The sequence below is a fragment of the Rhizopus delemar genome, genomic scaffold, assembly GCF_000149305.1.
Source record: "Rhizopus delemar RA 99-880 supercont3.25 genomic scaffold, whole genome shotgun sequence".
NCBI classification, from domain to species: Eukaryota; Fungi; Mucoromycota; class Mucoromycetes; order Mucorales; family Rhizopodaceae; genus Rhizopus; species Rhizopus delemar.
The window spans coordinates 32383-58593 of NW_027137850.1; the positions used below are offsets into that span (position 1 = coordinate 32383).

At 36.1% G+C, this 26211-nt stretch overlaps 10 protein-coding genes across 10 annotated transcripts; 5 read left to right on the top strand and 5 right to left on the bottom strand.

Moving 5' to 3' along the window:
• Nucleotides 1-307: 307 nt before the first annotated feature.
• On the top strand, nt 308-1544 carry RO3G_17027 (uncharacterized protein; the record flags this gene model as incomplete). The annotated part of the gene is made up of 6 exons (XM_067671611.1): nt 308-499; nt 554-653; nt 709-758; nt 805-970; nt 1036-1106; nt 1158-1544. 6 exons carry the CDS (start codon nt 308-310, stop codon nt 1542-1544), a joined length of 966 nt encoding a protein of 321 aa, XP_067527616.1.
• An 800-nt stretch (nt 1545-2344) lies between these two features.
• On the top strand, nt 2345-3358 carry RO3G_17028 (uncharacterized protein; the record flags this gene model as incomplete). Its single annotated transcript, XM_067671612.1, has 5 exons — nt 2345-2475; nt 2533-2609; nt 2664-2793; nt 2847-3195; nt 3248-3358. The coding sequence occupies 5 exons, from the start codon at nt 2345-2347 to the stop codon at nt 3356-3358; spliced, it is 798 nt and encodes a 265-aa protein (XP_067527617.1).
• A 53-nt stretch (nt 3359-3411) lies between these two features.
• Nucleotides 3412-4578, bottom strand: RO3G_17029 (uncharacterized protein; the record flags this gene model as incomplete). The annotated part of the gene is made up of 4 exons (XM_067671613.1): nt 3412-3938; nt 3995-4336; nt 4395-4518; nt 4570-4578. The coding sequence occupies 4 exons, from the start codon at nt 4576-4578 to the stop codon at nt 3412-3414; spliced, it is 1002 nt and encodes a 333-aa protein (XP_067527618.1).
• Nucleotides 4579-6104: 1526 nt separating this feature from the next.
• On the bottom strand, nt 6105-7917 carry RO3G_17030 (uncharacterized protein; the record flags this gene model as incomplete). Its single annotated transcript, XM_067671614.1, has 6 exons — nt 6105-6225; nt 6283-6865; nt 6929-7348; nt 7411-7525; nt 7591-7716; nt 7771-7917. 6 exons carry the CDS (start codon nt 7915-7917, stop codon nt 6105-6107), a joined length of 1512 nt encoding a protein of 503 aa, XP_067527619.1.
• A 2565-nt stretch (nt 7918-10482) lies between these two features.
• On the top strand, nt 10483-11546 carry RO3G_17031 (uncharacterized protein; the record flags this gene model as incomplete). The annotated part of the gene is made up of 3 exons (XM_067671615.1): nt 10483-10611; nt 10805-11282; nt 11353-11546. 3 exons carry the CDS (start codon nt 10483-10485, stop codon nt 11544-11546), a joined length of 801 nt encoding a protein of 266 aa, XP_067527620.1.
• Nucleotides 11547-12134: 588 nt separating this feature from the next.
• RO3G_17032 (2-isopropylmalate synthase) lies at nt 12135-13926 on the bottom strand (the record flags this gene model as incomplete). Its single annotated transcript, XM_067671616.1, has 3 exons — nt 12135-13550; nt 13625-13810; nt 13867-13926. 3 exons carry the CDS (start codon nt 13924-13926, stop codon nt 12135-12137), a joined length of 1662 nt encoding a protein of 553 aa, XP_067527621.1.
• A 1250-nt stretch (nt 13927-15176) lies between these two features.
• On the bottom strand, nt 15177-17027 carry RO3G_17033 (uncharacterized protein; the record flags this gene model as incomplete). The annotated part of the gene is made up of 1 exon (XM_067671617.1): nt 15177-17027. The coding sequence occupies one exon, from the start codon at nt 17025-17027 to the stop codon at nt 15177-15179; it is 1851 nt and encodes a 616-aa protein (XP_067527622.1).
• A 1487-nt stretch (nt 17028-18514) lies between these two features.
• On the bottom strand, nt 18515-19726 carry RO3G_17034 (uncharacterized protein; the record flags this gene model as incomplete). Its single annotated transcript, XM_067671618.1, has 1 exon — nt 18515-19726. One exon carries the CDS (start codon nt 19724-19726, stop codon nt 18515-18517), a length of 1212 nt encoding a protein of 403 aa, XP_067527623.1.
• A 393-nt stretch (nt 19727-20119) lies between these two features.
• On the top strand, nt 20120-21774 carry RO3G_17035 (uncharacterized protein; the record flags this gene model as incomplete). Its single annotated transcript, XM_067671619.1, has 3 exons — nt 20120-20211; nt 20724-21055; nt 21341-21774. The coding sequence occupies 3 exons, from the start codon at nt 20120-20122 to the stop codon at nt 21772-21774; spliced, it is 858 nt and encodes a 285-aa protein (XP_067527624.1).
• A 1972-nt stretch (nt 21775-23746) lies between these two features.
• RO3G_17036 (uncharacterized protein) lies at nt 23747-25918 on the top strand (the record flags this gene model as incomplete). Its single annotated transcript, XM_067671620.1, has 4 exons — nt 23747-23991; nt 24139-24260; nt 24318-24393; nt 24442-25918. 4 exons carry the CDS (start codon nt 23747-23749, stop codon nt 25916-25918), a joined length of 1920 nt encoding a protein of 639 aa, XP_067527625.1.
• Between the last annotated feature and the right edge of the window lie 293 nt (nt 25919-26211).

A 26211-nucleotide genomic window follows, 5' to 3' on the forward strand; every position in this document is an offset into this window, starting at 1 on the left:
TTACTTTACTAACAGCAACTGGGCTAAGATACACCAATGTGAATTAGGCTTAGTTTTATAACTTGTTTATGCTTTTTATTTTAATTTTTTTTTAAAGAAAAATATGTTGATCATGCTTTAAGCTATAAAAATATACTGTATTGATCTCTTATAAATTACCTGTTTAATAATAGACTAAAAAAAAAAAAGAATTATAAAATAAAGCTAACAATGTAGGTTGATCACCATCTGAATTTAAAAATAGTACAAAACCGTTCTCTTTTTTCCTGTCATTCTTTCCTTTCTTTTCTTCCATACAAAATATATAATGTTAAAAGATCCTGTTAGGCGACGTATAACACTTTCCTATGGGCTCGATTGGTTACTTGTTATCATCATGACAGCTGTGTTCTTTGCCATTGATCAAGTTACTCCATTTCATCGACAATTTTCAATTGATGATAAAACAATATCATTTCCTTATACTGAGAACGAAAGGGTACCTGTTTGGTCACTTATTGTAAATAATACTAAAAAAAAAAAAGAAAAGAAAAAAAAACATAACAAGTTTTAGATAATTTGCCTTATTGCGCCTATCGTTGTTATTGCTATTATATCGTTGAGTGGTATTGGATATAAAAGAAATTGGTACGACTTTCATGCAGGAGTATTAGGTAAAATATAATGTTACTACACTTTTCTCCCTTTTTGATACTGATACATAAATAGGTCTTTGCTTAGGTTTATCAATGACTATTATGCTGACAGATGTGATTAAAGTAAGTTGGTATTCATGTATACAGGTAACTAATCACATCTAAATAGGTGACAGCAGGTAGACCAAGACCTGATATGTTATCAAGATGTAAACCACCATTAGATACCCAGGATCCCGTATTAGGACTATCTAGTATAGATGTTTGCACAACAGATATTCATTCAGATATTATGATCGATGGATTCAAAAGCTTTCCAAGTGGACACTCGTCGTGTAAAAAAAAAAAAAAGTATCACTTCATTATTTAGTATACTAAAGTATGATTTATTTTGATTTAGTCTCGTTTGCAGGGTTAGGTTATTTATCATTTTATATTGCTGGCAAATTAAGGTTATTTGATCAAATGGGGGTAATACACAAACAAATTTAAAGTGCAAGAACGCTAATAAAAATGTAACAGCATACTTACAAAGGATTTTGTTGCATATTTCCTTTCATTGGAGCAGCTCTAGTAGCCATCTCTCGCACTGATGATTATCGTCACCATTGGCAGGATGTCTTTATAGGTTCAATATTGGGCATTGTATGTGCTTATTTTGCTTACAGACAATATTATCCATCACTGGGTCATGATTCCTGTCACGACCCGTTTATGACACGATTACTGTATTGGAACTCAACCGAAAACTCGAGAAGAAGCTGTGAAGAAGAGACCGCCTTAACTGATACAACTATTACTATTTCAAGCACAGGTAATGAGTCAAATAACAAGCACGAAGAACTCAACATGTATGATCATCACAATAGCCAAAGAGTGTATCAGTACAATTTAGATTCTCAATTGTAAAAACTTTTAAATAAAAATTCACCTAGGCCCTATTAAATTTACTCTTTGTCTAAAAGGTTTCATAGCACTTGCAGAAAATGATAATATTTTATCAGCTATAGTGTATATTATAGTATTTTTGCTTACAATGATCAATCCCTTCATAAAATTGGAATAATGTATTTTTCTCTGCAGCACATTACAGTATTGATATTACTTGTTATTCAAAAAAAACCTTTTGTTTAATAATCCTTTTTAAACCTTTTGGCCCGTTTTTTAAATTAACACATGAGTTGAAGTATGAACAAGAGCAATTTTTAATTTAATAAACAATCTTTCTAAAGATGTTTTCTGTCCCTGAGAGATGAATCAGGAACCAAGGGTATAGTGCGCTTTTAAGTATTGGTGGATATAGATACAGTATAGTAAGCTAGGCTAATACGAGCTGGACTTGAAGCTTTAATAACGCAATAAAGAAAGCATGAACCGGTTTAGATTGTGATAAATATAAAAGACATTTGCTATAAAATGACTTGGAGATTTGACTAGCCTTTTACATACTAATAAATTAACATTGTATTATATCTCTCCGTAGCCCATTATGCATTTAGACTTATCTTGTGTTTTCCCATGATTCTGAAGGACACACAAGATCATTTACAGCTGCAGGAATGCCTGTACAAGTTTGGGTATTGAGCGCATAAAAAAACTCAGCTAATTTTGATTGGATAAAGCTGGGCGGACGTCATACATAGACTTCATAAGATGGACGCGCGTAAAGCTTTCGTAATTTCTTTTTCTTTCCTCAATTACACTTCAGTATGGATCACTTCCCTTCACACTGGGGCAAACCACGCTCAGAAACTGTTGACGCTTACAACACTGTCCCCATGCATCAAACAGTTCCTGACCACTTGGCTCAATCAGCCTATGGACCAATGACAAGAACTCAGTAAAATACTACCCTTTCTTTTTCTTTGTAATTAGAAAAGCTTATCCTTATTCATAGAAATCCCTTAGTGACAGGCACTTCTGTACTTGCTTTCAAGTATAGAGATGGCATTATAATGGCAGCAGACATGCTCGGTAAAAGAAGCTTGATTAACAATTTATGTTCTTTAATTAAACACGTATATATAGGCTCATACGGATCTCTGGCCCGTTTCCGTGATATCAAAAGATTATATCCAGTGGGTGAAAGCACAATTGTAGGTGCATCGGGCGATCTTTCAGATTATCAATACATTCAGCATCTTCTGGATTCTCTCATGTAAGAGGAAGGTAGCAAGGATAAAAAAGTATATACTCAACATTTATACACAGGGTGAAAGAACACAATGCAGATGATGGACATGTTTTAGGGGCACCTCATATCTACGAATACCTATGGAGAGTTATGTACAACCGAAGATCCAAATTCAATCCTCTTTGGAACTCTTTGGTTGTTGGAGGAATTCATAAAGGCGAAAAATTTCTCGGTTATGTTGACCTGCGAGGTACTACCTATCAATCCACAACCATCGCTACAGGTTTTGGTGCACATTTGGCACAACCCATTTTAAGAAGACGAGTTGAAGGTAGAGAAGATGAATTGACTGAAGAAGAAGCAGTTGATATTATGAATGAATGTTTACGAGTATTATTTTACAGAGATGCGAGATCCATGAATAAGGTGATTACTTTATACATGTTACCATGAATGAAAAACTTACTTTATGAAATAGTACCAAATCGCTAAAATTACTGAAAATGGCTTACACATTAGTGAACCTTATCAATTGGAGACTGAATGGGGCTTTGCAGAGAATATTAGAGGTTATGGTGGTCAGCGTTAAAAACTTGTGTACCACTTTCTCTTTATTACTAATAAACCTCTTTTTATTTTGTATTATTTTAAGCACAATTCCTTATCGGTGGGGCTTTTCCATGTATAATTTTTAAATGGCTTAAAGATGGTATGAATTTCTTCATATACTTTGGTCTCTGTTTGGCTGTTTTCTCGTTCTTTTGCCTCTTTCCAAGCATGTATGGCTTCTTGAACTTCAGATTTTCGAGCTAGACCAATTACAGTAGCATCCAACTGAAATACATCACGACCTTGGAAAGCAAAACGAGAAGCCAGAGTGGATATACTCAATCCGTTATCAACAGCCACCTTGGTAGCTTGTTTAGCAGCTTTTCGTAATTCGCTGTGAGCTGGATGCCAATCAGGTGGCCCAGCATCACGTAATAAAGCCATACTGAGTGGTGACGCGTTCATGATATATTTCACTCCTGCTGCTCTGAACTTAGGTGCATAGTCTGCTAATAAGGTGTTTTGAAGTGTGTAGTGACAATAAGACAAGATTATATCTAATGGTTGTCCCTTTTTATATTGATGCTCTGCTATATTTAATAATACTTCAAGTGGATAACCTATACAGAAGAAAAATAAGAAAGATGTGTTGAGGGACTTGTATTTTTATGTATACCTGAACATCCAACGTATTTCACTTTTCCTTGGTTTTTCAAACTAAATAAGGCCTCTAAAGCCTGGTTGGGTCCAACAACCTGTTGAAAATCAACAAACTCAACGTCGTGGCAGTAGACAACATCCAAATAATCCGTATGCATTCGCTTCATACTTTCTTCTACACTTTCATATACTCTTTTTGCACTATAATCAAAGTCTTTGACCGTGTAACCGTAACGACCAATTTTGGTTGCCAAATAGTAGTGGTCTCTTGGAAACTCATTTCGAAGCTCAAATAAAGCATCTCCCAAAATATATTCACTATTGCCATAATAAGGTGACGTATCAAAGGAGTTGATTCCTATCAACAGAGGTGTAAGAAGTTTTATTATTTAGAATAAATATTAGCTTTTTTATACCAGACAAAAAGGCTTCCCTGCAAGCTTCAATAGGCATATGATCCTCTATTTTATCATAAGCACCTGAAAGTGCACCAGCACCAAAAGAAACTTCAAATGGTTCAAATTTTTCTTGATTGACAGGCTATACATAAATTTAGCTCCACCCTTGCATAAATGCTTTTGTTATTATTACTTTAGACATGAAAAATATAACAAAAAAAAAAAAAAAAAAAAGCAGGACAATAGTAGTGCTGAGATTAAAAAAGTTGGAAGATTGGGGACAGCTGTATTTTGTACTACTTTTAACAGGATACAAACAAGAGAATAAAGCAATCGACTTAATTTCAATACTCTCTGATTTCTATTTTTATTAATTTCTATGTGTATAAAATATAGAAAAGAAGAAGAGGCACAAAGAGCTTTTTTAGTTACAATGTTTCATTATGAGAAATTTTAATGTATCACACTAGAAGGTCTTTAAGCCAAATGCCGAGGTATTCAAGAAGCTCAGCTTAATATCCCAAATCATTTTTTTCTGGGAATTTGTATTTTCCGTGATTTGCCTTAAACAAAGAAGTAATCGAAAATGATAGAATGAAAGTACAAGTAACTATATTGCAGACAGAAAGGTATCCCAGCAACATAATCACTATCGGCCAAATATTCTGCAGTTGACAGGCCATTATCCACTAATTCTGTCAGATTTTCCAAGACCAAATGGATTCAGAGTTGTTATTGCTTATCAAACAGTTTGATTACAAATTAATATATCAGAAGACGATAATATTACAAACATTATAAATTTTCCGGTAATACTATCATCAAAAGCAAGCGAGAATAATCTCACAGCTCTACTTTCCAAGACGAAAGCTAATTAAAAGCCATTAAAAAGAGACGCATCAATGCCTTCTTTTTATTTTCTCGTGTTATTAATAAACATAACTAGCTTACTTGCTATACTTTTGTGTTGAGAAGAAGCATTGAATTATGATGCTTTTACTTTACTATGAGAAAAAGAAAGCTTGCCCTTTAATTGTACTCCATCTACTCTGCCATTCCAAATATAATACCAAGAGTATAGCTAAGCCAGTTTTCAGTATTAAGATCTTTTTAACTGTTACATATTTATTTGATAATATTGCTTGCTTAATGTTTTTCGCATAAAATAAAAAAAAAGTTTTGCTTGAATAGTCAAAATTTTTGTGTCACTATAGTTCTTTATTCATCTGTACTTTAAATATAATTACAAAATATTAACCAATGAGCAGTCTTGTAGTTATACTATATCCAAAAAAGGTCAAAGCCTCCCGTGTGGCCTGAATTTCATTGAAAAACTGTAGTTACTGAATCTAGATGGATGTGTGAGAACGTGAATTAAAGACTTGTTCTTTATCAATTCCGTCATATATTCTAAAAATACGTACAGTGACTCTACCGTCAATTGGACATTTGATCAAAAATTTTTAATTTGAATTGGTCCAGAAATTTGACCCAAATTATTTTCAAACGAGTGGCCAAATTATCTTTAAAATTCCCATTAACTATGGAATCATTGTACGTATTTTTAGAATATATGGCAATAAAAGGTTTATTAAATTCTACTCTAGCAATTGTGTTACCAAAATAGAAGATTAAAATAATTAAGAAAAAATCATACTAAGTCTACTATTATTATATAATACAGTGAACATATTTACAAGTACATAAAAAAAAAAAAAAGATTAAAGCCTAATTTTGGGATCTATTCCTCAATGATTTCAATTTGATAAGGATATGCTTCCAAGTGGATGGTCTAAAAATGCTGATATCTTCAGAAAAATTGTTTTCTTCCTCAGGTTTCAATGTGCGTCTAATAATAAAAAAGGTTAGATGGGGATTACTTCTGGTTATTTTCTCTACCATATACCTTAAGAAAGCTTCACGGCCAGATATTAAATCGACTTCTGCAAGAGGAATCAATTTAGTCTTTTTGATAATTTTGTAGGCAGCATAAGCAACGAGCACGAAAGGGATGCCAATATAAGCAGCAATGATATCTGATGCTACAACTGTGGTTTTTGTCCATGAGTCATAGCCTTGCCCTACTAATACAAACAGACAGACAATAAATGCAAAAAGAGGTCCAACGGGATATGTTTTGGCCTTGAAAGGTAAATCGTCAATCTTATAGCCTTGCAGGACATAAGCACGACGGAATCGCCAGTGGGAAGCTACGATGCCTAACCATGCAATAAAACCAGCAACACCAGATATGTTGAGCAACCATCTATAAAGCACACCATTTCCAAACAAGGAGGTCAAAAATGCAAGCATACCAATAGCAGCTGTCAAAAGCACACAATAAATGGGGATACCGTTTTTTGTGATTTTTCGGAAAAATCGAGGTGCCTTGCCTTCATTTGCAAGGTCAAGGAGTGTACGACTTGAGGCATATAAACCCGAGTTACCAGCAGAAAGCACGGTTGTTAAAATAACTGCGTTCATAATATCTACACATGATAAAGAAAGATATGAATAAACAAAATGCCACCTCACTTTTCTTATTTGCTTACGTGCTGCAGGATTGATACCTGCCTTTATAAATACCAAAGTAAATGGAGAAACAGAAATATGGCTTACATCATCATTCAGGAGTGAAGGATCATCATATGGAATAATAAGACCAATGATGAGAATAGATAGGATATAAAATAAAATAATACGCCAAAAGACTTGCTTAATAGCTTTAGGCACGTTTTTTCGAGGATTTTCGCTTTCACCTGCAGCAACACCAACTAATTCAGTACCTTGAAAAGAAAAACCTGCGGTCAAGAAAGTGCTCAGTACACCAAGGCCTTGTACACCGCCTACTCTAAACACTTCTGTTCCGTAATAATGTCCTCCTAATACGGCTGTGTTAACAAAAATGCCCAAGATAATAAATACAATCACTGTCAAAACTTTGATTAAAGCAAACCAGTATTCAGCTTCGCCTGAGTATACACAATTGTTAGTTTACTGTAAACTATTGTAAATTTCGGATTTACGTAATTACCATAACCCTTGACAGAAAATAAGTTTAAACCAAGAATAATAATCAAAAGTATAATGGACCAAACAACACTAGGAACCTGAGGTAGCCAGTAAGACATGACTATTGATCCAGCAGTCTATGGTGAAAATAAAAAGCAAGATAAATGCTCTGTAGAGTACATGGATATCTTTTGAAGCCTACCAATTCAACAGCTACTGTAATTGCCCAGTTGTACCAATAATTCCAGCCTAAAGCAAATCCAATAGCAGGATCAATGAAACGGCCTGCGTAATTATTAAAGCTTCCAGATATAGGTAAGAACGTGGCCTAGTAATGAGATTAATTGAGCTTATTTAAATCAAATGTTGGATATAAATATACCATTTCGCCAAGGCATTCCATCACAAAGAAAACCATAGTACCAACTAATGTATAAGCTATCAATGCGCCACCTGGACCAGCTTCTGCAACTGAAGAGCCAGAAGCTAAGAAAAGACCAGTACCAATTGTACCACCAAGCGAAATCATGGTTAGCTTTATCACTAAATTAGTGTCGCACATCATTTGGCATATATCTTTTTCTTAAGCGCTTACATGGCGAGCCTTTAATCCTCTTTGTAAAGTTGGTTTGTCATCAATAGTATCTTCAAATGATCCACTGGCTAATGAATAGTTTCCGATAATCATACTTTGCGCTAATGGTCTTTCTTCATATTGGGATGATATAGCACTTTTTGAACAATCGAATTTTGTTTCATTTAAATCAATTTCCTCTATAAATTCTCTATTATTTCCATATGCTTTTGCTCTTCCACTGTACATTGTTTCTAATTAAAGAAGAAAAAGAAAGGTTCTACGAAAAAGAATAACAACGCCAAAAGAAGTACATGTACACCGAAAATAAAATGTCCTACATGTAAAATTACTCTTCCCAATTAAGTAAGACTGTAAAGATTATCTAATTGGTCCCCAGACACGCGCAAAAAAAAAGCTGATAACCACTTAGTGTTGCTGAAACTAAGAGGATGAGAAGACAAAGGAAGTGATTTATTTAATAATAAAACAAGGACTTACTGCAATCAAAACCTATCCACTTTCTTAATATTTATTCTAGAGTTTTGCTCTGAAAAAATACAAAATAAATACAATATATTTATGCGGCGGTCGAATCGTCGTGTTTCACCATAAACAATGATCTCGCGTGTTTTATACTCACGATCAGTTGTTTGACGCATATTTTATCTTTCTTTACAAGTTTAATATATTTGATGTGATATATTTGAGTGTTAGATAAATATAGAATCATAAAGTAAGCTTTTAAAACATTTGCAGTTTTTTTCTTACCCTGTAAGACTCAATGCTGCATTAATTTTCATATTTACTAAATTATATATTGTACCATATTCATAAGTCCTGTAATGAATATAGTAAGACATTGTCCCCTGATAATTCCCACAACGTAGTATAGATGTCTACCAAATGGTAATTTGTCAATCTGTATTGTGTACGAGGTAATCCTGGGACCTTAGTTATCCGAAACCATTAGTTAATTAAAAAATACTACTCCTTCTCACTTACTCATTTATTGACAATGATGGTTTTTTTTTTTTTTTTTTTTTTTTTTTTTTTTTTTTTTTTTTTTTTTTTGCACAATAATATCTATCTCACTGAATGATGGGTCGATAGAAGCCAAAGCGATCACTTTAATCCGTATTATGAAGAAATTACAAGAAGAATCCAGCTTTTGTCTTGTTCCGATGACCACTATTTTTGTTTTATTTCTTACAATGGTAGTTGACAAATAAACAATTATAACCAAGTTACATCGAGTGATTGTTGTTACTCTCCTGGATAGTCAAGGTGTAATGAATAGCTTTAAGTTCTAGATAACCAAGGAAGTCCCTTTTTTTTTATCATACTTTAATAAGCCTGACATTTGTTTATATTCCTATTCAGTATTGTCCACGTAAATGTAAATAATATTTTATTAATTCGAAAAATAAAGAGCATTGATCCTAGTTCGTTTTAGTAAGCGCCAAGCAAATCCAACTCATATCAGCAGGGAGGCTCTTAAGTAAATGACTTAAAGCAAGAATGACTTGTTAGTTCCCTTCGAGTCATGTATGTTAACATCTTCCTTCCATGTATTATAGACCAATTACAAGGTGTAGATTGGATAAAGTGAGATAATCAAGCGTTTTGGGACAAGTTTAATATTTTTTACTAAAGGGTTGATGATTAACTGTATATAACATACTTGCGCTTTATTGAGACATTTGATAAATTTTGTAATGCAAATAGCTTTGCCCTAATATTTCCTTGTTTATAAGTAAATGATTTATATACAAATAATAAGGTCTTAGGATGTAGACAATTGATATTTATTTGTGTCAATTGTTTCAATCTCTATTTGGAGAAATGAAGTACCTTATTTTATAAAACGATCAGGATCTCTAAAATTTCAATAGGTAATTCCTTTATATTGATGCAAGAAATATCTCTTAACTGACTTTTGAATACCCGACACTTGTATTTTTTTTTTTGGGTGCAGGGACCTTTTTTTTTATTTTATTTTGACAAGCTATGATTAAGCATATATTTAGACAGCAACTTATTTCCAGAAACATATCAAAGCGATATATCACACAGAATACAAGTAAAAAGTGATACACGAGTAAAAAGCGTGTAGACAAAGAAGAGAATGAAAGAGAGGGTAACGTTCTAAATATAAACTGTAAATCTAGCTACATCGAGAATTCTTCACTATCCTCGATTTTCTATTACACCAGAAAAGCATGGAAAATGGACTACAACCAAAGAATTACAAAAATATCAAACACTACTTCAAAAGGGACAAAAAGCAGAACAAGATCTAGTGACTTTAACAGGCAGGATTAGTTCAAAAAGAGAATCAAGTGCCAAATTGATATTTTATGACATTGTACAGAATGGCGAAACCTTTCAAGTTGTCGCTTCACGTAATAGGTACCAAGGGACGCCGCAAGAATTTGAAGATGCGAATAGACATTTATGTAGAGGTGATATTGTTTGTAGGTATTTTTTATCAGCTTTACATACCAAAAAAAAACTTATATGAAACAAGCCTTTACAGGAGTCCCTGGTAAAACAAATCATGGACAACTCAGTATATTTGTTACAAATGAAATGAAAGTGCTTTCACCTTGCTTACATGATATTCCTCGAACTGGACTCAAAGATCCTGTAAGTCTCAGAAAGGTTTATAGCTTAAGATCTTAACAGTGAATACAGGAAAAACGATTCCGACAAAGACATTTAGATTTATTAGTGAACTCTGAATCTTTAGAAATACTAAAAACACGCTCAAAGGTACATATAAGAAGACTATTTGTATATATACAGCTCATCTTTTTTATTAACATATCATGATGCATAGATTATACGCTACATTAGAGAATTTTTGGATAGCCGAGATTTTTTAGAAATAGAAACTCCCGTATTATCAGGAAACGCAGGTGGTGCCAATGCACGTCCATTTGAAACGCGTGCTCATGCTTTAGGCATCAACATGCAGCTCCGTATTGCACCTGAACTTTACCTCAAACAATTGGTCATCGGAGGCATGGATCGTGTGTACGAGATTGGGAAACAGTTTAGAAATGAAGGCATCGATGCTGACCACAATCCAGAGTTTACAACATGCGAATTTTATCAGGCGTATGGTAACTTGGAGACATTGATGAAAGACACGGAAGAATTGCTGTCTGGGATGGCAACTGTCATCTGTGGTGATGCGCCTATTGTGACTAAATCGGGAGAGACTGTTGATTTTAAGGCGCCTTTTAAAAGAATCAATGTTGCTGAAAGATTGTCATCCATTTTGGGCTCATCACTTTCTTTCTTGGAAGATGAAGGTAAGAGAGAGTGAGAGTGAGGAGAGGCAGAATATAAAAAAGCAAATGCCTTATGTTTTATCTTTCACAGATGCTTCAGATCAATTGAAGATATTGTGTAAGAAGTTGAATGTTAAGCTATCAGGACCTTTTACTGTGTCTCGCGTCTTGGATCGATTGATTTCAGATTATATTGAACCAGAATGTATTCAACCTACTTTCTTGTATAATCATCCACTCGCTCTTAGCCCACTCGCCAAGGATGCTGATGACAATGTACATTGACTCAAAACTGAAAATTGTGTTATTCATTTGATTTTATTAGGGACAAAGGGTTGCAGCAAGATTTGAATTATTCGTGGGTGGAAAAGAAATTGTGAATGCATATGAAGAACTAAATGATCCTGAAGAACAGCGAAGACGGTTTAGAGCACAGCTTCAGGAGAGAGACTTGGGTGACTTAGAAGTGCCTTTACCAGACATGGACTTTTGCGATGCCTTAGAATATGGCCTGCCACCTACAGCAGGGTGGGGCATGGGCATTGATCGAGTAGTTCAGTTAATGACAGGTGCTGGTCACATTAGAGAAGTTTTAGCTTTTCCAGTGATGCGACCAATGTCTAACAATGATGGCAAATAAAACAAAATGTTTGTATTCACATAAAGTTACATGTCTTTTGTAATGATTAAAATCATAAGCATAAAAAGTATACACTTTATTGATTTTAAAAGATGTTTATCCTTACAGCACACCAGAAGACATGGAGTAAATAGATGAAAGATTTAAAGAGAAGCATTACTTTTTGACAATGACGAGATGATTGATAAAGGCAAAAAAAAAGTTTATTTACAATAATGTGAATCTTTAAGAGATTAGACATTTACTTGACGTTCTTCAGTGATACTACGAGCAGTACCTGTGCTCAATTCACTTTCCCAAACCAACTGCTTATTGATTGCACCGATGTAAGCCTTTGCAGCGGCAGTGATAATATCCACATCAGCTGAGCTGGTACTGAAAGCAGCCTTGGTGATGCGTTCATCCTTCACTTTAGCTGTTTCAGGATCAACCATGACTTGAATTTCAGCTTTACCCAAAGCATCTGTTCCTTCACCAACTGCGCTAATATCAAACATGGTTAAGCGGAAACGACGATCTAGGCAACGATGGATGGCTTCAAAGATGGCATCGATGGGCCCATTGTTACTGATGGCGGCATCACTGATTTCCTTGTTGGCCTTGATATCAAAGAGTTTGACGTTGGCGGTAGAAGTAGAATCTGTGCTGACAACGACCTGAGTGGACACAAAGGTGTAAAAGGCGGTTGTGTTACTGGTCTTGATTTGATTGCTGAGGATAGCAAGGATATCTGCGTCATTCACATTCTTCTTTTTATCACAAAGAGCCTTGAATTCATCAAATGCCTTTTGGAAATCCTCATCGTTGATGTCTCCAAAGCCTAATTCTTTGCAACGTTCATGGAAGGCTTTGCGACCTGAGTGTTTACCGAGAACAAGACTAATGTCAGTGACACCAACTGTTTCGGGAGTGATAATTTCGTATGTTTGACGGTTCTTGAGGACACCGTCTTGGTGAATACCGGATTCGTGAAGGAAGGCGTTTCGTCCAACGATTGCCTTGTTAGGTTGTACGGTCATACCTGAGAGAGAGGAGACCATTTGCGAAGTACGACAGATTAAGGTGGTGTTGATTGTGTGGTGTACAGGATAAAAGTTGGGGTGTGTATGAATTGCCATCACGACTTCTTCCATTGCTGTATTACCTGCTCTTTCACCAATACCGTTGATGGTTACTTCTACTTGTCTTGCACCGTTAGAGATACCAGCCAAGGTGTTTGCTGTAGCTAAGCCAAGATCGTTGTGGCAGTGAGTAGAAAATGTGACTTTATCAGCACCTGGTGTATTCTTGACAAGGTGTCGGATGAGATCACCATATTCCTCAGGTGTGTTGTAGCCCACTGTGTCGGGAATATTAAGAGTGGTAGCGCCTGCTTCAATCACTTTACCGAGCACATGGCAAAGAAAATCACGGTCAGATCGACCAGCATCTTCAGGAGAAAATTCTACATCGTCTACAAAAGAACGGGCCAAGGTGACAGCAGCCACTGCACGCTTGACACACTCTTCTCGGTCAATCTTGAGTTTATATTTAAGGTGAAGGTCAGAGGTGGCAAGGAATGTGTGAATACGTTTATAGGGTGCATTAGAGATGGCTTCCGCACAGCGTTTGATGTCGTTAGGTGTTGCACGAGCAAGACCACAGATAGTCTATAGCGAATGAGGATAATTGAGTTTTTTTTTTTTTTTTAAAAAAAATAAAACCATCTATTCTTTATACTTACCATAGGCTTGCCAATCTTTTCTCTTCCTTCCATCAAAGGACCAACTTCAGTAGCGATACGTTTAACAGCTTCAAAGTCACCAATAGAAGCAATAGGAAAACCTGCTTCAAGGACATCAACACCAAGGCGCGATAATTGTCTGGCAATTTCAATCTTTTCTTCTGTGTTCAAAGTAACACCGGGAGACTGAAGAAAGGAGCGTTAGTTAAAGCAATACGTTACAAGATCTTTTTTTTTTTTACCTGTTCTCCATCACGGAGAGTGGTATCAAAGATAATGAGTTTGTCAGTAGCAGTGGTCATTTAGGTTCTCTGAAAAAAGAAGAAATGAGATAGTATAAGAAGTAAAATAAATAATAAAAAAAAAAAATAGCGATGCTTAAATAGATTATGGCGGATCTGCTTTAACTTGGTTATTTATTAGCCAATCAATAAAGATGATAAGCATAAGTCATAATTCACACTGTCCAATTCTGAGATATAATTGACTATTTGAAGCTTTTTATTGGGCGAATACATTTGTCATATTTCATAACACAATTACATTCGTTCATTATCGGAAAAATTGAATAATTAAGCGTAAAGAAGTTTAATTTTTTTTTTGAGTATTTTCATATGTGCTTTTAAGAATAATAAGACTAAAAAGTAGGACACAGGCTTCATAATTGCTCTATATTGATTCAAAGAATAACTCTATATCTTTTTTTGACAATTCTTTGTTACTGAACTCTCAATAAAACTTGGGGGTATCACTATTAAGAAACAAGTCAAGAAAACCAACATAGATTTGTACAATTGGTAGAGAAGGCTTCTTTATTCAAGCCAATATGAATTACACGATATATTATTGAAGAGAAAAAGAGAAAGAGCGAAAGAAAGAATATATTTATAAAAGACTACGGAATACTTTAAAGCCAAGAAAGAAAATTGTTGGTTCAAATGAGATGGATTTTCTCTACTTATAAAGAGAGAGAAAGAGAGAGGAAGTCTTTTATATACCTCATCAACTTGTATAAAGCATTCGATATGTATTCTTTGCTTTTAAGCTATTGTAATTCTATGATGATTATTTTTGTTGTAATCTTTGAGCCAATTTTGTGTGATGTAGTATAAGAATACACTATATTCATGCACAGTAAGAAATCCCATTTCTCAAACATTTGTTTGCATAATTTGCATATTATTCTTAAACAATTATGCTACAATTCATCATTAGCACACAATAAAAACAAAAGGATATTGAATAAGGTCAATCTCAGAGTTACAATTTAGCTTTTTTATACTATTAAATTCTGAGTTTATTATTTTTTTTTTTAAAGTTTTATGGCAATGAGCATGTAGCAACGAAGTGTGCAATTTTGCCCGAGCCAGTTATGAATGTAAGAGAATAAAAACCTTCTTAGGGGACAAGAAGGGAAAAAGGGAAAGAAAAGGAAAAAGAAAAGAGCAAATTATTTGAAACATGAATAAATATAAGAGGAGGAAGAAAGGAAAAGTATAAAGAAACACAAATTTAATACAAACCCGATCAAGTACCAGAAAGACTCACACTATTACTTGGATAACCAATTCAACAGCTTGGCACCAGGATCAACAGGAGGAGGAGGGCATTCATCATGAAAATAATAATCCAGTTCATGGAGAATCGTACAAAGGATAGGCCATAGAGTAAACCAGCTATGAGAAGCAGTAGGACGAGGTTTATGTAATGGTAACAAATTAAGAAGGAAAGAGATTGGATCTTCAATTGAGCGAGGCAAGTACAGACGATGATGAATCTGTAGACAGTCAAAAGCATGTCGACGACTCCAGTTATGATAAGGGTGGAAGATGCATTCTTTAGGTTTACCACCAGGTAGCCAACCAAGACGCCAGCGAAGAACACGACTACGTTCAGAACAAGTCATCGGTAACCAAAGGATAGGATCCACTTGGATAGTAGGGCGAGTAGAAGATAACAGGATGGAATCAGAGTTATTACATAGATTTTGGAATTGATCAGCTAAGAATTTGGTGCGAAGAGAGAGAAATTTCTTTTTATCTAAAGTATCAAGGATTGGTCCGCAGAGAGGTTTCCACATTGGAGTATTAGCCAGTTTGTACCAGTGAGAGTGGCTAGTTGAAGATTGAATATATGGCAGCAGGTGAGCAAGAAGAGTATCGTCAGGTAAATGAGTACTACGAAAAAGATACTGTGCTTGAAGGACTGCAACACGAGTTCGCATCGATGGGAGATTGACCAGATGAAGCATGACTTGTGCTGAAGACCTAGAATGACCGCCGAAGATACGCCTAATACATTGGTTTTGGAAAGTATCAAGTTGATGGATAAATTTAGTTGTGAGAGGACTAATTGCAAGACCATAATCTAATTGAGCACGGACCATTTGGCTGTAAAAACGACATGCTAATAAAGGTGGAAAACCTTTAGAATTGAGACCAATAGCAGCAAGTTGGTTCATTGTGAGAGATGCCTTATTGATATTGTGTTGGATCATGGCAGGATAGTCTATTAGTCCACCAGGTTTGATAGGTATACCCAGGTATGAGAAAGAGGATTCATTGGGTATAGTAGTACCATATAATTGATAAGTTTTAACATCACTAGTAGGAGCAATTATGACACATTTTAACGGGTTCCATCGATAACCTAAGGAGTAACTATGAGCTTCACATTTTTGCAGTAAAGAAGTGAGGTTCTCAGGGTTGGCAATAAGGACAACGTCGTCTGCATAGAGTAGACAATTGATAGATGGAGTCAGGTCGGACACAATGTCACCAGAAAACGAGTTATCAAGTAGAAGTGGTTGCCTTAAGAGAGACGGAAGTCGATTAATGTATATAGAGTACAAGAAAGGTGAGAGGATGGAACCTTGAAGTACACCAGTAACTGGGGAGAAGCGATAAGATACACGATTATCAAGTAGAATTTCCATTTGGACATGGTCAAAGAGGTTTTTGAGGATACCTAGTAAAGCAGGACAAAGATGGGATTGTAATTCACTCCAAACGTAGGAACGATCAACCGTATCATAAGCTGATTTGATATCCAAGAAGGCCAGTGTAGGGGAGGAGTTATGGTTACGCCTAAGAATAGAGCAAATTTCTATGAGGCATTGGACTTGATCTAAAGAGCTGCGAGATTCACGGAATCCACCCTGTGCAATATCAAGAGCAGGGCTTTGTTCTAGGAGACTTGGATATAAACATTTTTCAAACAATTTACGAAAAGTGGATGTTAAGCTAATCGGTCTGAAGTTTCCCGGGTCAGTTTTCGAGCCTTTCTTGTGTATCGGTACCACCTGTGCAACTCGCCATGAGAGGGGAGTGTAGGACCATTGCCAGCAGACACGAAAGAGATGCAGAAGCTGTGGGACCAACGTAGGAAGTAGAGGCAATAACATTTCCGTCTATATGTGATCAATACCAGGAGCTTTTTTACGAGGCAGTTGTTTTAGAGTCTCATGGATTTGATCAGAAGAGAAGGGACATAGATCTAAATCAAACGGAGGGCTGCTAGTTAAAGTCGGAGATGCATCCAGAGCAGGTGTTGAGGTGAGAAGTTGTCCGGCAAAAATACCTTTGAGATGGTCGGCCATAACGTCAGCTGGAGCACGATTGATGCCTGGTTCAGGTGAGAAGGAGAGCTTAATTGTCCTGTTTTTTTGAATCCTACTAAAGCGGGCAATTGCTTTTGTGTATTCACCAGTTGCCATTTTGCTACAAAATTGTTTCCACGTCTCCCTACGCCGTTGCTGAATCAAACGTCGTAATAATGCACCTGTTTCTTGGTGTTTTAGCCAATATTTAAGACAGTTCAATCCATTCGCCTTTCTCCACTTTTTAAAATAAAGTTGTTTACGCTTGAAAGCTGAAGTCATTTCAGTAGTCCAGAATTGTTTTAAAAACACGTCAGCATTAGTGTCCTTTTTCCCGCATATTTCATCAAGTGAGTCGTAGATCGCTTGGCATAGTGCAGATGAGTATTGTTCAATATAAGTACTAGCAGCATCCATATACATCAACGTAATTTCATCAGTATCATCGTCCGATTGAGCGACAAGACTAGTAGTGCCATTTTTGAAAGCAGACTCATACCTGTCGCTGCAATCCAATTTTTTGAGTTTCTTCAGATTCCAATGCGGTCTATGGATCTCAGTAGATAGATTGTGAGATGCATATGCTGGAGGTAGATTAAAGGATAAAGTCATGAATATGTGGTTAGAGTTCAAGGAAAGTCCATCTTCAATAGCTAAGTCCGGGTTATCCAGGTCGGTATTACTAAGAAAGTAGTCGATAATACTGGTGCCGTGATAAGTATAACTTGTTGGTTGTCCAAAGGCCAAGCATTGATTCCATAGTATCAAATTATGAGCTTCCATCCAATTGCGAAAGATTCGTCCGTTGGTATTCCACCTGCTGTCACCAACTAGTTCACCAATACGTGAGTTGAAGTCACCACATATAATAGTCTTGTTTGTTGTAGGATAGTCCAGAGGTAATAGTGAGAGAATTTCCGATACTTGAGCTGATTCTAAAGAAGGAGGAAGATATAAGCAGTGAATTAGTAATTTAGAATTTATAATAATTGATAGAGTAAACTTAGCCAATAGAGTATTGACATGGTTAATGTGATGAATTGGGAGCTTGAAATCCGGATTAACCAGAAGAGCTAGACCAAGTTGACCACGATGTAGATTATAAGAGTTGACGGGAACACCATAAGTATGAAATTGTTTCCAAGATGGAAGTGAATATTTGTTTGGAGATAGTAACCAAGTTTCAGTAATAAATAGTAAAGATGAGTTTTGAGCAATATTTATCAATGGATAAATAGATTGTTTAGGGAGACCAGTAGCATTAAAAAGTGACATTCTCAATGGGATACCACTCATTGAGAGCTCGTAGTAAGGGGGTCGTCCTCCTCCATGCTGGAGTTAGCAGAACCAACGGAGGCATTGTCTTCAGTGATAAAAATGTCTTCAGTATCAGGATCCTTGGAGTGAGCAAAATAGGGATCAGTTGCAAGGACTTCATCAAGTTGTGTTTTTGTAATCCATGACTTGTGAGCAAAGAAACGAGCCACCGCAAATTTGGCGGGACCGCGGATATGGACCAGGGCTTTTTGTACCCGTTGGTTGTGGAGTTGTTGAGCAATTTGTTGACGTTGTTCAAGAGTGTCAGTAGCATATTTTGGATCTTTGAGCACGCTTGCAGCACATGGGTCGAAGGTGGTGTTGAGTTTGACACCTTTTTTAGTTAATAGTTCTGTTAATTCAGGAGCATAATCGTTGTGTACCAGTACAGCAACAACGTTACGATCGGGATAGTGGAGGTCCAGAAGACGGCCATTATTAACACCCAGTTTCTTGAAAGTAGTGCGAAGTTTACCAAGGGAAATGCGAGCCTTAGTGGGGAGATAGAGATATTGGAAGCCTTGAGTAGTAGAAGGAGTTTGGAAAAAACGAGCAGCTGTAGTTTCACGTTTCTCTTGGTTTTTTGAAACTATTTGTGCAAGAGACAACACCTTTTGGGGTTGGTGCCAAGGAGCTGATTGGTACTTGGATACTGGTAGGGCCGGGAAATCATCCTCCAAGTTTATGGGTGAAACTGGAGGTGGTTGATGCTGTTGCTTGACGTTGAGTTGCTCCTTGAGTTTTGCGATTTCAGTTCGAGCTTGCTGGAGTTCGGTGGTTAGAGTCATGAGCATTTGGAATAGCGTTTGCATATCTGGTGTAGCGCCCATTTCGAGTTGGGGTGGAAATGGTGAAGGTAGTTGAGGTTGAGACGAAGTAACTTGAGGTTGAGGAACAACGGTTGGGGGTTGAGAATCCTCCTCCATGTCATTCCGACGGGTAACAAGTGCGAGCATGTCATCAGCATGCATTATACGACTGCAAACAGTGCATAGGTATTCATGTTCTTTTTCGTGATTGGTGGCTTTGCTTTTACCTTTGGTACGAAAGACCGTAGGAATTTTGCAGTGAGGACAAGGAACGGTCTTGCGATGTTCAATAAAACCCTTCGCAAGAGTTTCTAGTTGGTCGTCAGTAAGAGGAATACGTTGTGAAGACTTATTATAAGGTCCCCTAACTGCCGTCATTGTAGGCTTGTCGTGATGTTTTTGTTGAGATGTGTTGGAGTTAATGTGGGTGTAGTGTTGTAAATGACTTTCCAAATTTAGTAATAGTGTTGGAAAGCGGAAAAAAGCTTTAGCTTTTTTATACAGTGTTTTAATCTAAAATGAGACGATTTAATAAAATAAATTAGACACTTTAAAAGGTAAAAGAGACGAACGCTAAAATTTTTTGAGACAAGTGAACAAAACAAATTAGACAATTCAGATTCCTTTTGTAGACGGGTTTTTTGTCATGCTGTCATTCGTTACTTTTTGCTGTAGAGTGCAATGTAATTGAGCAACTGGCTGTATGCACACATATCATTATCTTTGTAGTGTTGCATCTGAAATGGCAACAGTATAAGCACTTTCTTCATAATGTCTAAGAGGAACAGAGCTTATAATTCAATCATCAAGACATTATGTTATAAAGTACTGGACTATTTGATCATTATTCATCATATCATATAGTATAAGGTTATACATAGAATTGTTTCATCGTTCTAACTCCACTTTATCAGTGACAATATGTTGTCAAAAGACAATGATAGCACAAATGACAGCAGTAATAAAAAATGCTGTCAATTTATCTTTTTCTTTATGTAACCGCCTCTAAAGGCCATAGCAGTTAAAGTTCAATCGCTGGTATTGGGTGGAAGCCACAATATATCCCGCTACTCAAGACGCTTGTAGCTAATGTTCATACCCTTGTGTCACATACATTCTCCTTTTTGAAGTACATTTTTATTCATGAACTGGAAAACAACCCTGCGTTTCTCTTGGAGAATTTCATTAATTTTGGCTTTTTTTAAAGAAGTCTTTTTGTCACTCCTCAATAACTACAAGCCATACAAACAGAAAGCTTTGACAAAATCAAGAACTTACAAAGGGCTTGTACTCAACTATCGACACCAGTACTTTCAATGCTGTTCGTACGAGCCAGTTAATATGAAGTATGCTAATCAGATAGCCTCTTATGAAGTGGTAAAGATCGTCACTGCTTATCTGAATGGGGTCAAGGTTCAATTCGGAAACAAAGTTCAAATGTTTCTCAACTTGCTCTTAAAGAAGAACGAAAGAATCAAGGTGCTGAAAATCGAGATGAAGAAAAACGGGGAACAGAGAAAGAGATTGAGGCAACAGTAAAGACAATAACAGAGCAGATAAGCAAGGTCAAGCTGGCTATATCGTCAAGAATCGTTGAAGATATGCCTAAAGAGTTTTCTTCCTCAAATGATTTAAATAAAATCCGTAATCTTTTTGACTCATATTCCACGGATTATCGATTTGCGAAAGGCTCGATCTATTACGACTGTAAAGCTAACCCTCTCAAACACATAAAATCGTACTATAGACTATCAAGCATGTGCGAAGCGCTTCAAAATAAATCATTCAATTGCTTTCCATTAAGGAAGGGCTTCATACCATCATACATGACGATTGACACGTATATCTTAAATGCTCAAATCTTGAAGAATTCCATCATCGGCCACTTGGATCAAGAAGTAGTATGGGGAGCCGTTCTTAATGTTACATCAAAGGCGATAAAACCACAAGGAGAAAGAAAGTTCATGAAGTTTAGAGGTACGATATACACAGATGGCGTAGATGTGTCGATATTAAAGCAAAACCAAGATACAAAGAAGAAAGGTGACAGCAGTGGCGGAAAGCCAAAGTCTATTAAAGCAGACGAATTCCAGCATATTGAGAAGTTAGGAAAAGAAGATTTGTTGGCTGGTATTGGCAAATGTGTATTAATTGATCCTGGCCGTCGAGACTTGCTTTGCTGCATGCATGAAAAGAGCACTGTTGAAAATAAAATGATTTACCGACATACAAGCAACCAAAAAGCAATCGAAACTAAATCCAGAAAACTCAGGAAGCTCAGGAACAACTTGAAGAGAGCTGAAGTGTGCAGCCGAGCTTTTCCTATCCCATTTCAAATCTTCAGCTGTCAACAAAGACAAGTTTGTCGAGTATCTTCAAGAAAGAGCCGAAGTCACCCCAGTCATGAAAGTGTACTACTTAAATGAAGATCGCCCTGCAGCAGAAGATCAGGGTGCCGGTGGTTTTTTACCCTTTAGAAAAATGAAGCTCTCAAATTTCATCAATCAGCAACAAGCAGACAAACGGCTAGCCAAGAAGCTTAGAGAGAGGTTTGGGAATGATGCTATCTTAATGCTTGGTAACTGGTCGGCAGGAAAGGTAAAGTATCATGAACCCATTAGAGGCGTCGGAATGAGAAGAATGCTAGCCAAAGAAGGCTTCCAGGTGTACCTTCTTGACGAGTTCCGGACTTCTAGTCTGTGCCCTTCTTGCCAGAACAGTGAACTCGAAACGTTTAAAAATAGTACAAAACCCTAGACCATATCAAAGAGAAAAGTATCCCATTGCAGATCGTCATGGCATTTTAAGTTAGGTACTTTTTATATGCAAGTAAAAGAAAATAAAAAATAACAAGTTTTCATAATTTCTACTCAGGTGCAAAAACCAATAATGTTTAAAGGCTGTGACGAGTACAATAGAAGCTACTACTAAAGTTCTTCTTCGTCGTCTTTGGAATCATGACATGGCTGCTACGTTAAACTTTAGACATATCCTTTTTAGCCTGTGTGCAAATAGTGAAAGACCGGAACGTTTCTGCAGATCGAAAAAACCTCTCTCCACCGGCTCTAAAAGAAAGGATATACCATCACCATCAGCTAGTACTAGTCAACCGACGAAAAGACAAAATAGTCCTTTGTATTTACCGCTGCATTAATCCCAGATACAGTGTAAGTCTTTGAACAATAACATATGGGGTTGCTCGTCAACATTTTTTGAACATGTGTCTACAAAAAGAGCCTGCATTGTCTAATTTGTTTTGTTCACTTGTCTCAAAAAAATTTAGCGTTCGTCTCTTTTACCTTTTAAAGTGTCTAATTTATTTTATTAAATCGTTTTATTTTAGATCAAAATACTGTAAATACACAATACAATTGCTTAAGATAGCATAAAGTTTTGATGGTGTAAATAATGAGTACTTTAAAAGTATTGTGAATGAATAGTAGACATGTTATTCTTGTTTGATTTATAAATATTTTTTATTTTTAATTTATTGAGTTCACTTTAAAGACTGTAAATATTATCTTGCATCATCATCTTATGGGCTTGCAAGCTTTGAAGTCTTTATTTATGCTTGCACATAATGTATCCTTTATGATAGATTTAATGTCATAAAGAACTATGTGTGTATTTTATATTTTTTTTTTTTTTGAGACTTGATGACGCGAACTATTGAATGTTTATTATCAAAGCCTAAATTAAAATTCGCGTATGCTTTTATTTTTATTTTTTTGGCACGCGTACTTTAAATGACTCTTTCATATGGACTGTTCCTCTGATACGCATTATCAGTTGTACCACGTGATTTTAGGTATCTTGTTTCTCAAAGCATAAATTTTCCAAATCCTTTTCCTTTTTTTTTTTTTTTTTTTTTTTTTTTTTTTTTTTTTCTCTTGCTTCTTTTTCTTTTTAAACGAGCACTTGCTTAAAAAACTTTCTTTTCATAACAAAAAAAATCAAAGCAAAGACTTACTCTCTTTTCTATTTTATCAAGTCTCCATCCCCCTTTTCAACTTTACAACTTATATGCGACTATTGCTTTATTATGCATTCGTCGTCTAATAACGTGAACCAGCCAAATGCTTCAAATAGTTCAGCAACATCCTTTACATCTTCAAGGGATTCCAAATTGGAACAAATTATACAGGTTGAGTAAAAAGATGCTTTGAAATTACGAAAAGGAGAATGAAGGAGAAGGAAAAAAAAGACTGATATACGTTTATCATTTAGAACTTTTATACGAAAACAGCCCAAATTATTGTCCAGGGACGTCTGAGTACATCGAATACGAAAAGAACGAGTACAAGAGGATATGGTTCTTCAACTAAAAAATCAAATAATTGGGTAAGCAGATATCAGTCAACTGTTTGGGTGTGTGTGTGTTTTTTTTTTGTGCTGACTATGATTAAAAAGTTTAATATTGCAACTGAAGATATTGCATTGCTGCGGGAAGATTTGAAATATTGGAGAAGTTTGGCCATTACGGATCAACCAGTGCCACCAATGACGATAGATATTTATTTAGATACTTCAAAGTTATCAACCAACCAAACATTGTCTGCAATTGATGATAATCTTAGATGGGGTTGTGTAGATGTACTTCGTGTAAATCGTATATTAATCGAGACTTGGGTTTTAACACTAAAGTAAGAGAAGAAAAAAGAAAAAGAAGAGAGAGAGAGTTTCGTTTAATTAGTAAATAACAATAGATCACCCTCTGGTTATGCTGTTGACTTGCCTAATTTATATAAGCGATCCATTCTGTTTTTTAGATCACTGCACTCATTCGTTAGGTTATTACCAACTTATGAACTTTATCGTAAAATACGTAAATCGAATGAATCAAATCCATTATCTATTGGTTATCGTCTATCTTCAAATCCAAATACACAATATAATTCTGAAATTCATTTAGGTAAGAGGAAAAAAAAAAAAAAAAAATAGAGTGAATAGTGAATAACAAAAATAATAGATTCCACCATTTTAGAAAATGACGCACGTAAACCGACAAGTCACTATGAATTTTCTGATATTGTTACACCCATGGGGTAGGTGAAATGATTATATGTGTGTGTGTATGCTGATCTGTTTCGCAGTACTTTCAATCTGGCCGTGACCTATCGACGTAACTGTGATTTTAAAGTGGAAGATAGAGAGAGAGATCTGAGTGCTCAATTCATTGACATGGACGAGCAATTCTTTACACCCACAATGACAAAATACCAAGAAGAATACGCAAAACCTCGAGCGGCCACCCCAAAGGAATCCTCTTCAGCTTCCACAAGGGGACCAAGAGAGATTAATGTAGGTAGACCAAAAAGTAGCAGTTCACTTACTTCCAGTCGTCGTGCTTCTGCTGCATTTACCGTATCGCCTTTTAAGTCACCCTTCTTATCTTCCTCTCCACAAGCTGATTCTCTTTGTAAGCATAAAACAAAGCATGAATCATCTCTTCTCACTCTTCATCATCTAGTTTCAACCACAGCTGTATCTAGGCAACCGATGACGTCTGCTGGTAGTAGTAGCAGCAGACAAGGCCTAGACAGTGGTTCATTTGGTCGTAAAATTGAATTTTCTTCCAGTTTCGATAAATATAAATCCAGTCCAACTGGTAAAATACCTGACTCTCCATCACTTGGCAGCATAAGACGACTTTCTCGAACGAGTGATCATAGTTTTATCTCTAATCATGAAGAAGACGAACTAAAAGAATTTGTCAAGATGATGACACCCAGCCAAGAGCATCGATTATTTCAGCAGCGTAACAGTTTAACACCCTTATCAACTGACACCTCCACTGGATCTGATATGACCAGCAGCATTGCCGGATCGATCTTTACAAACAAGAAGGCGGCATTATCCCATTTTCAAAATTTACGAGATACGCATACCTCACTCTCTGAATCTTTATCGTCCAGTATGATGATGGCTGCCAATAATACGAATCATAACAATCAGGATCCTGTTTCTGGTACATCACCCGTCTCTTCTACTTCCTCTACAGGTAGATCTTATCAACCGATTATACCTTCTCCTTTACACGTCGAACAGAGATCATTCTCCACTACTTCACCTGTACATATACCACGAAGCTATCCTCAAGTGCGCTCAATGATCTCGAACAGTAATAATGCTTTGGGAATAGCTAAATTAGACGATGAGAGAAGTTGTGATATGTCTGCTTATTCAACCTACCCACAAGATGGTCTTCATCATCAAGACCTGCATATATTAACAAATAATAAACCATTAAAGCAAGAGAGTAATCCACCTGGAGCAGGAGGAGGACCACAGACAAAGGGTGGGAGTATGTTGGATGATGATGACTCGCTTGTTTTCAAGATGAGTGAATTGGGTTGTGAAAGCAGCCCGATACAACATCAGCAGCAAGAACAGCAAATGTTATACAATAGACCAGGAAATAGACTACAAGCAAGACAAAAGCTTGAGCAATCCATCAATTTAACAAAGGAATCAAAGCCTACTTCACCTCCCTTGTTGGAACGATTACAGCAATCAAATGAAGATTCAATAAAATCACCTAATCCTTTACCTCCTTTTGATGCTTGGTAATAGAAGCCCACCCTCCCCTTTTTGTAATACTAAATACACTTAAAAAATAATAAAAAAAAATATATATTTATTTTGTACACTTTAAAAGTCTTTCGCATTCTATTTGATGAAGTTTAGGATCATGCAGTGCCTTGATACAGGTTTCTCTTTGCTCCTTATTATTTGAGCTGTCCTTTAAGCATCCTACTATTCTCATCGTCAGATCAAATGAGGATATTGGCAGACCACTGTTACAAAACTTGACTGCTTCTTCATATGAACCACACTCCTCACTGCGAATTGTATTCATCGTG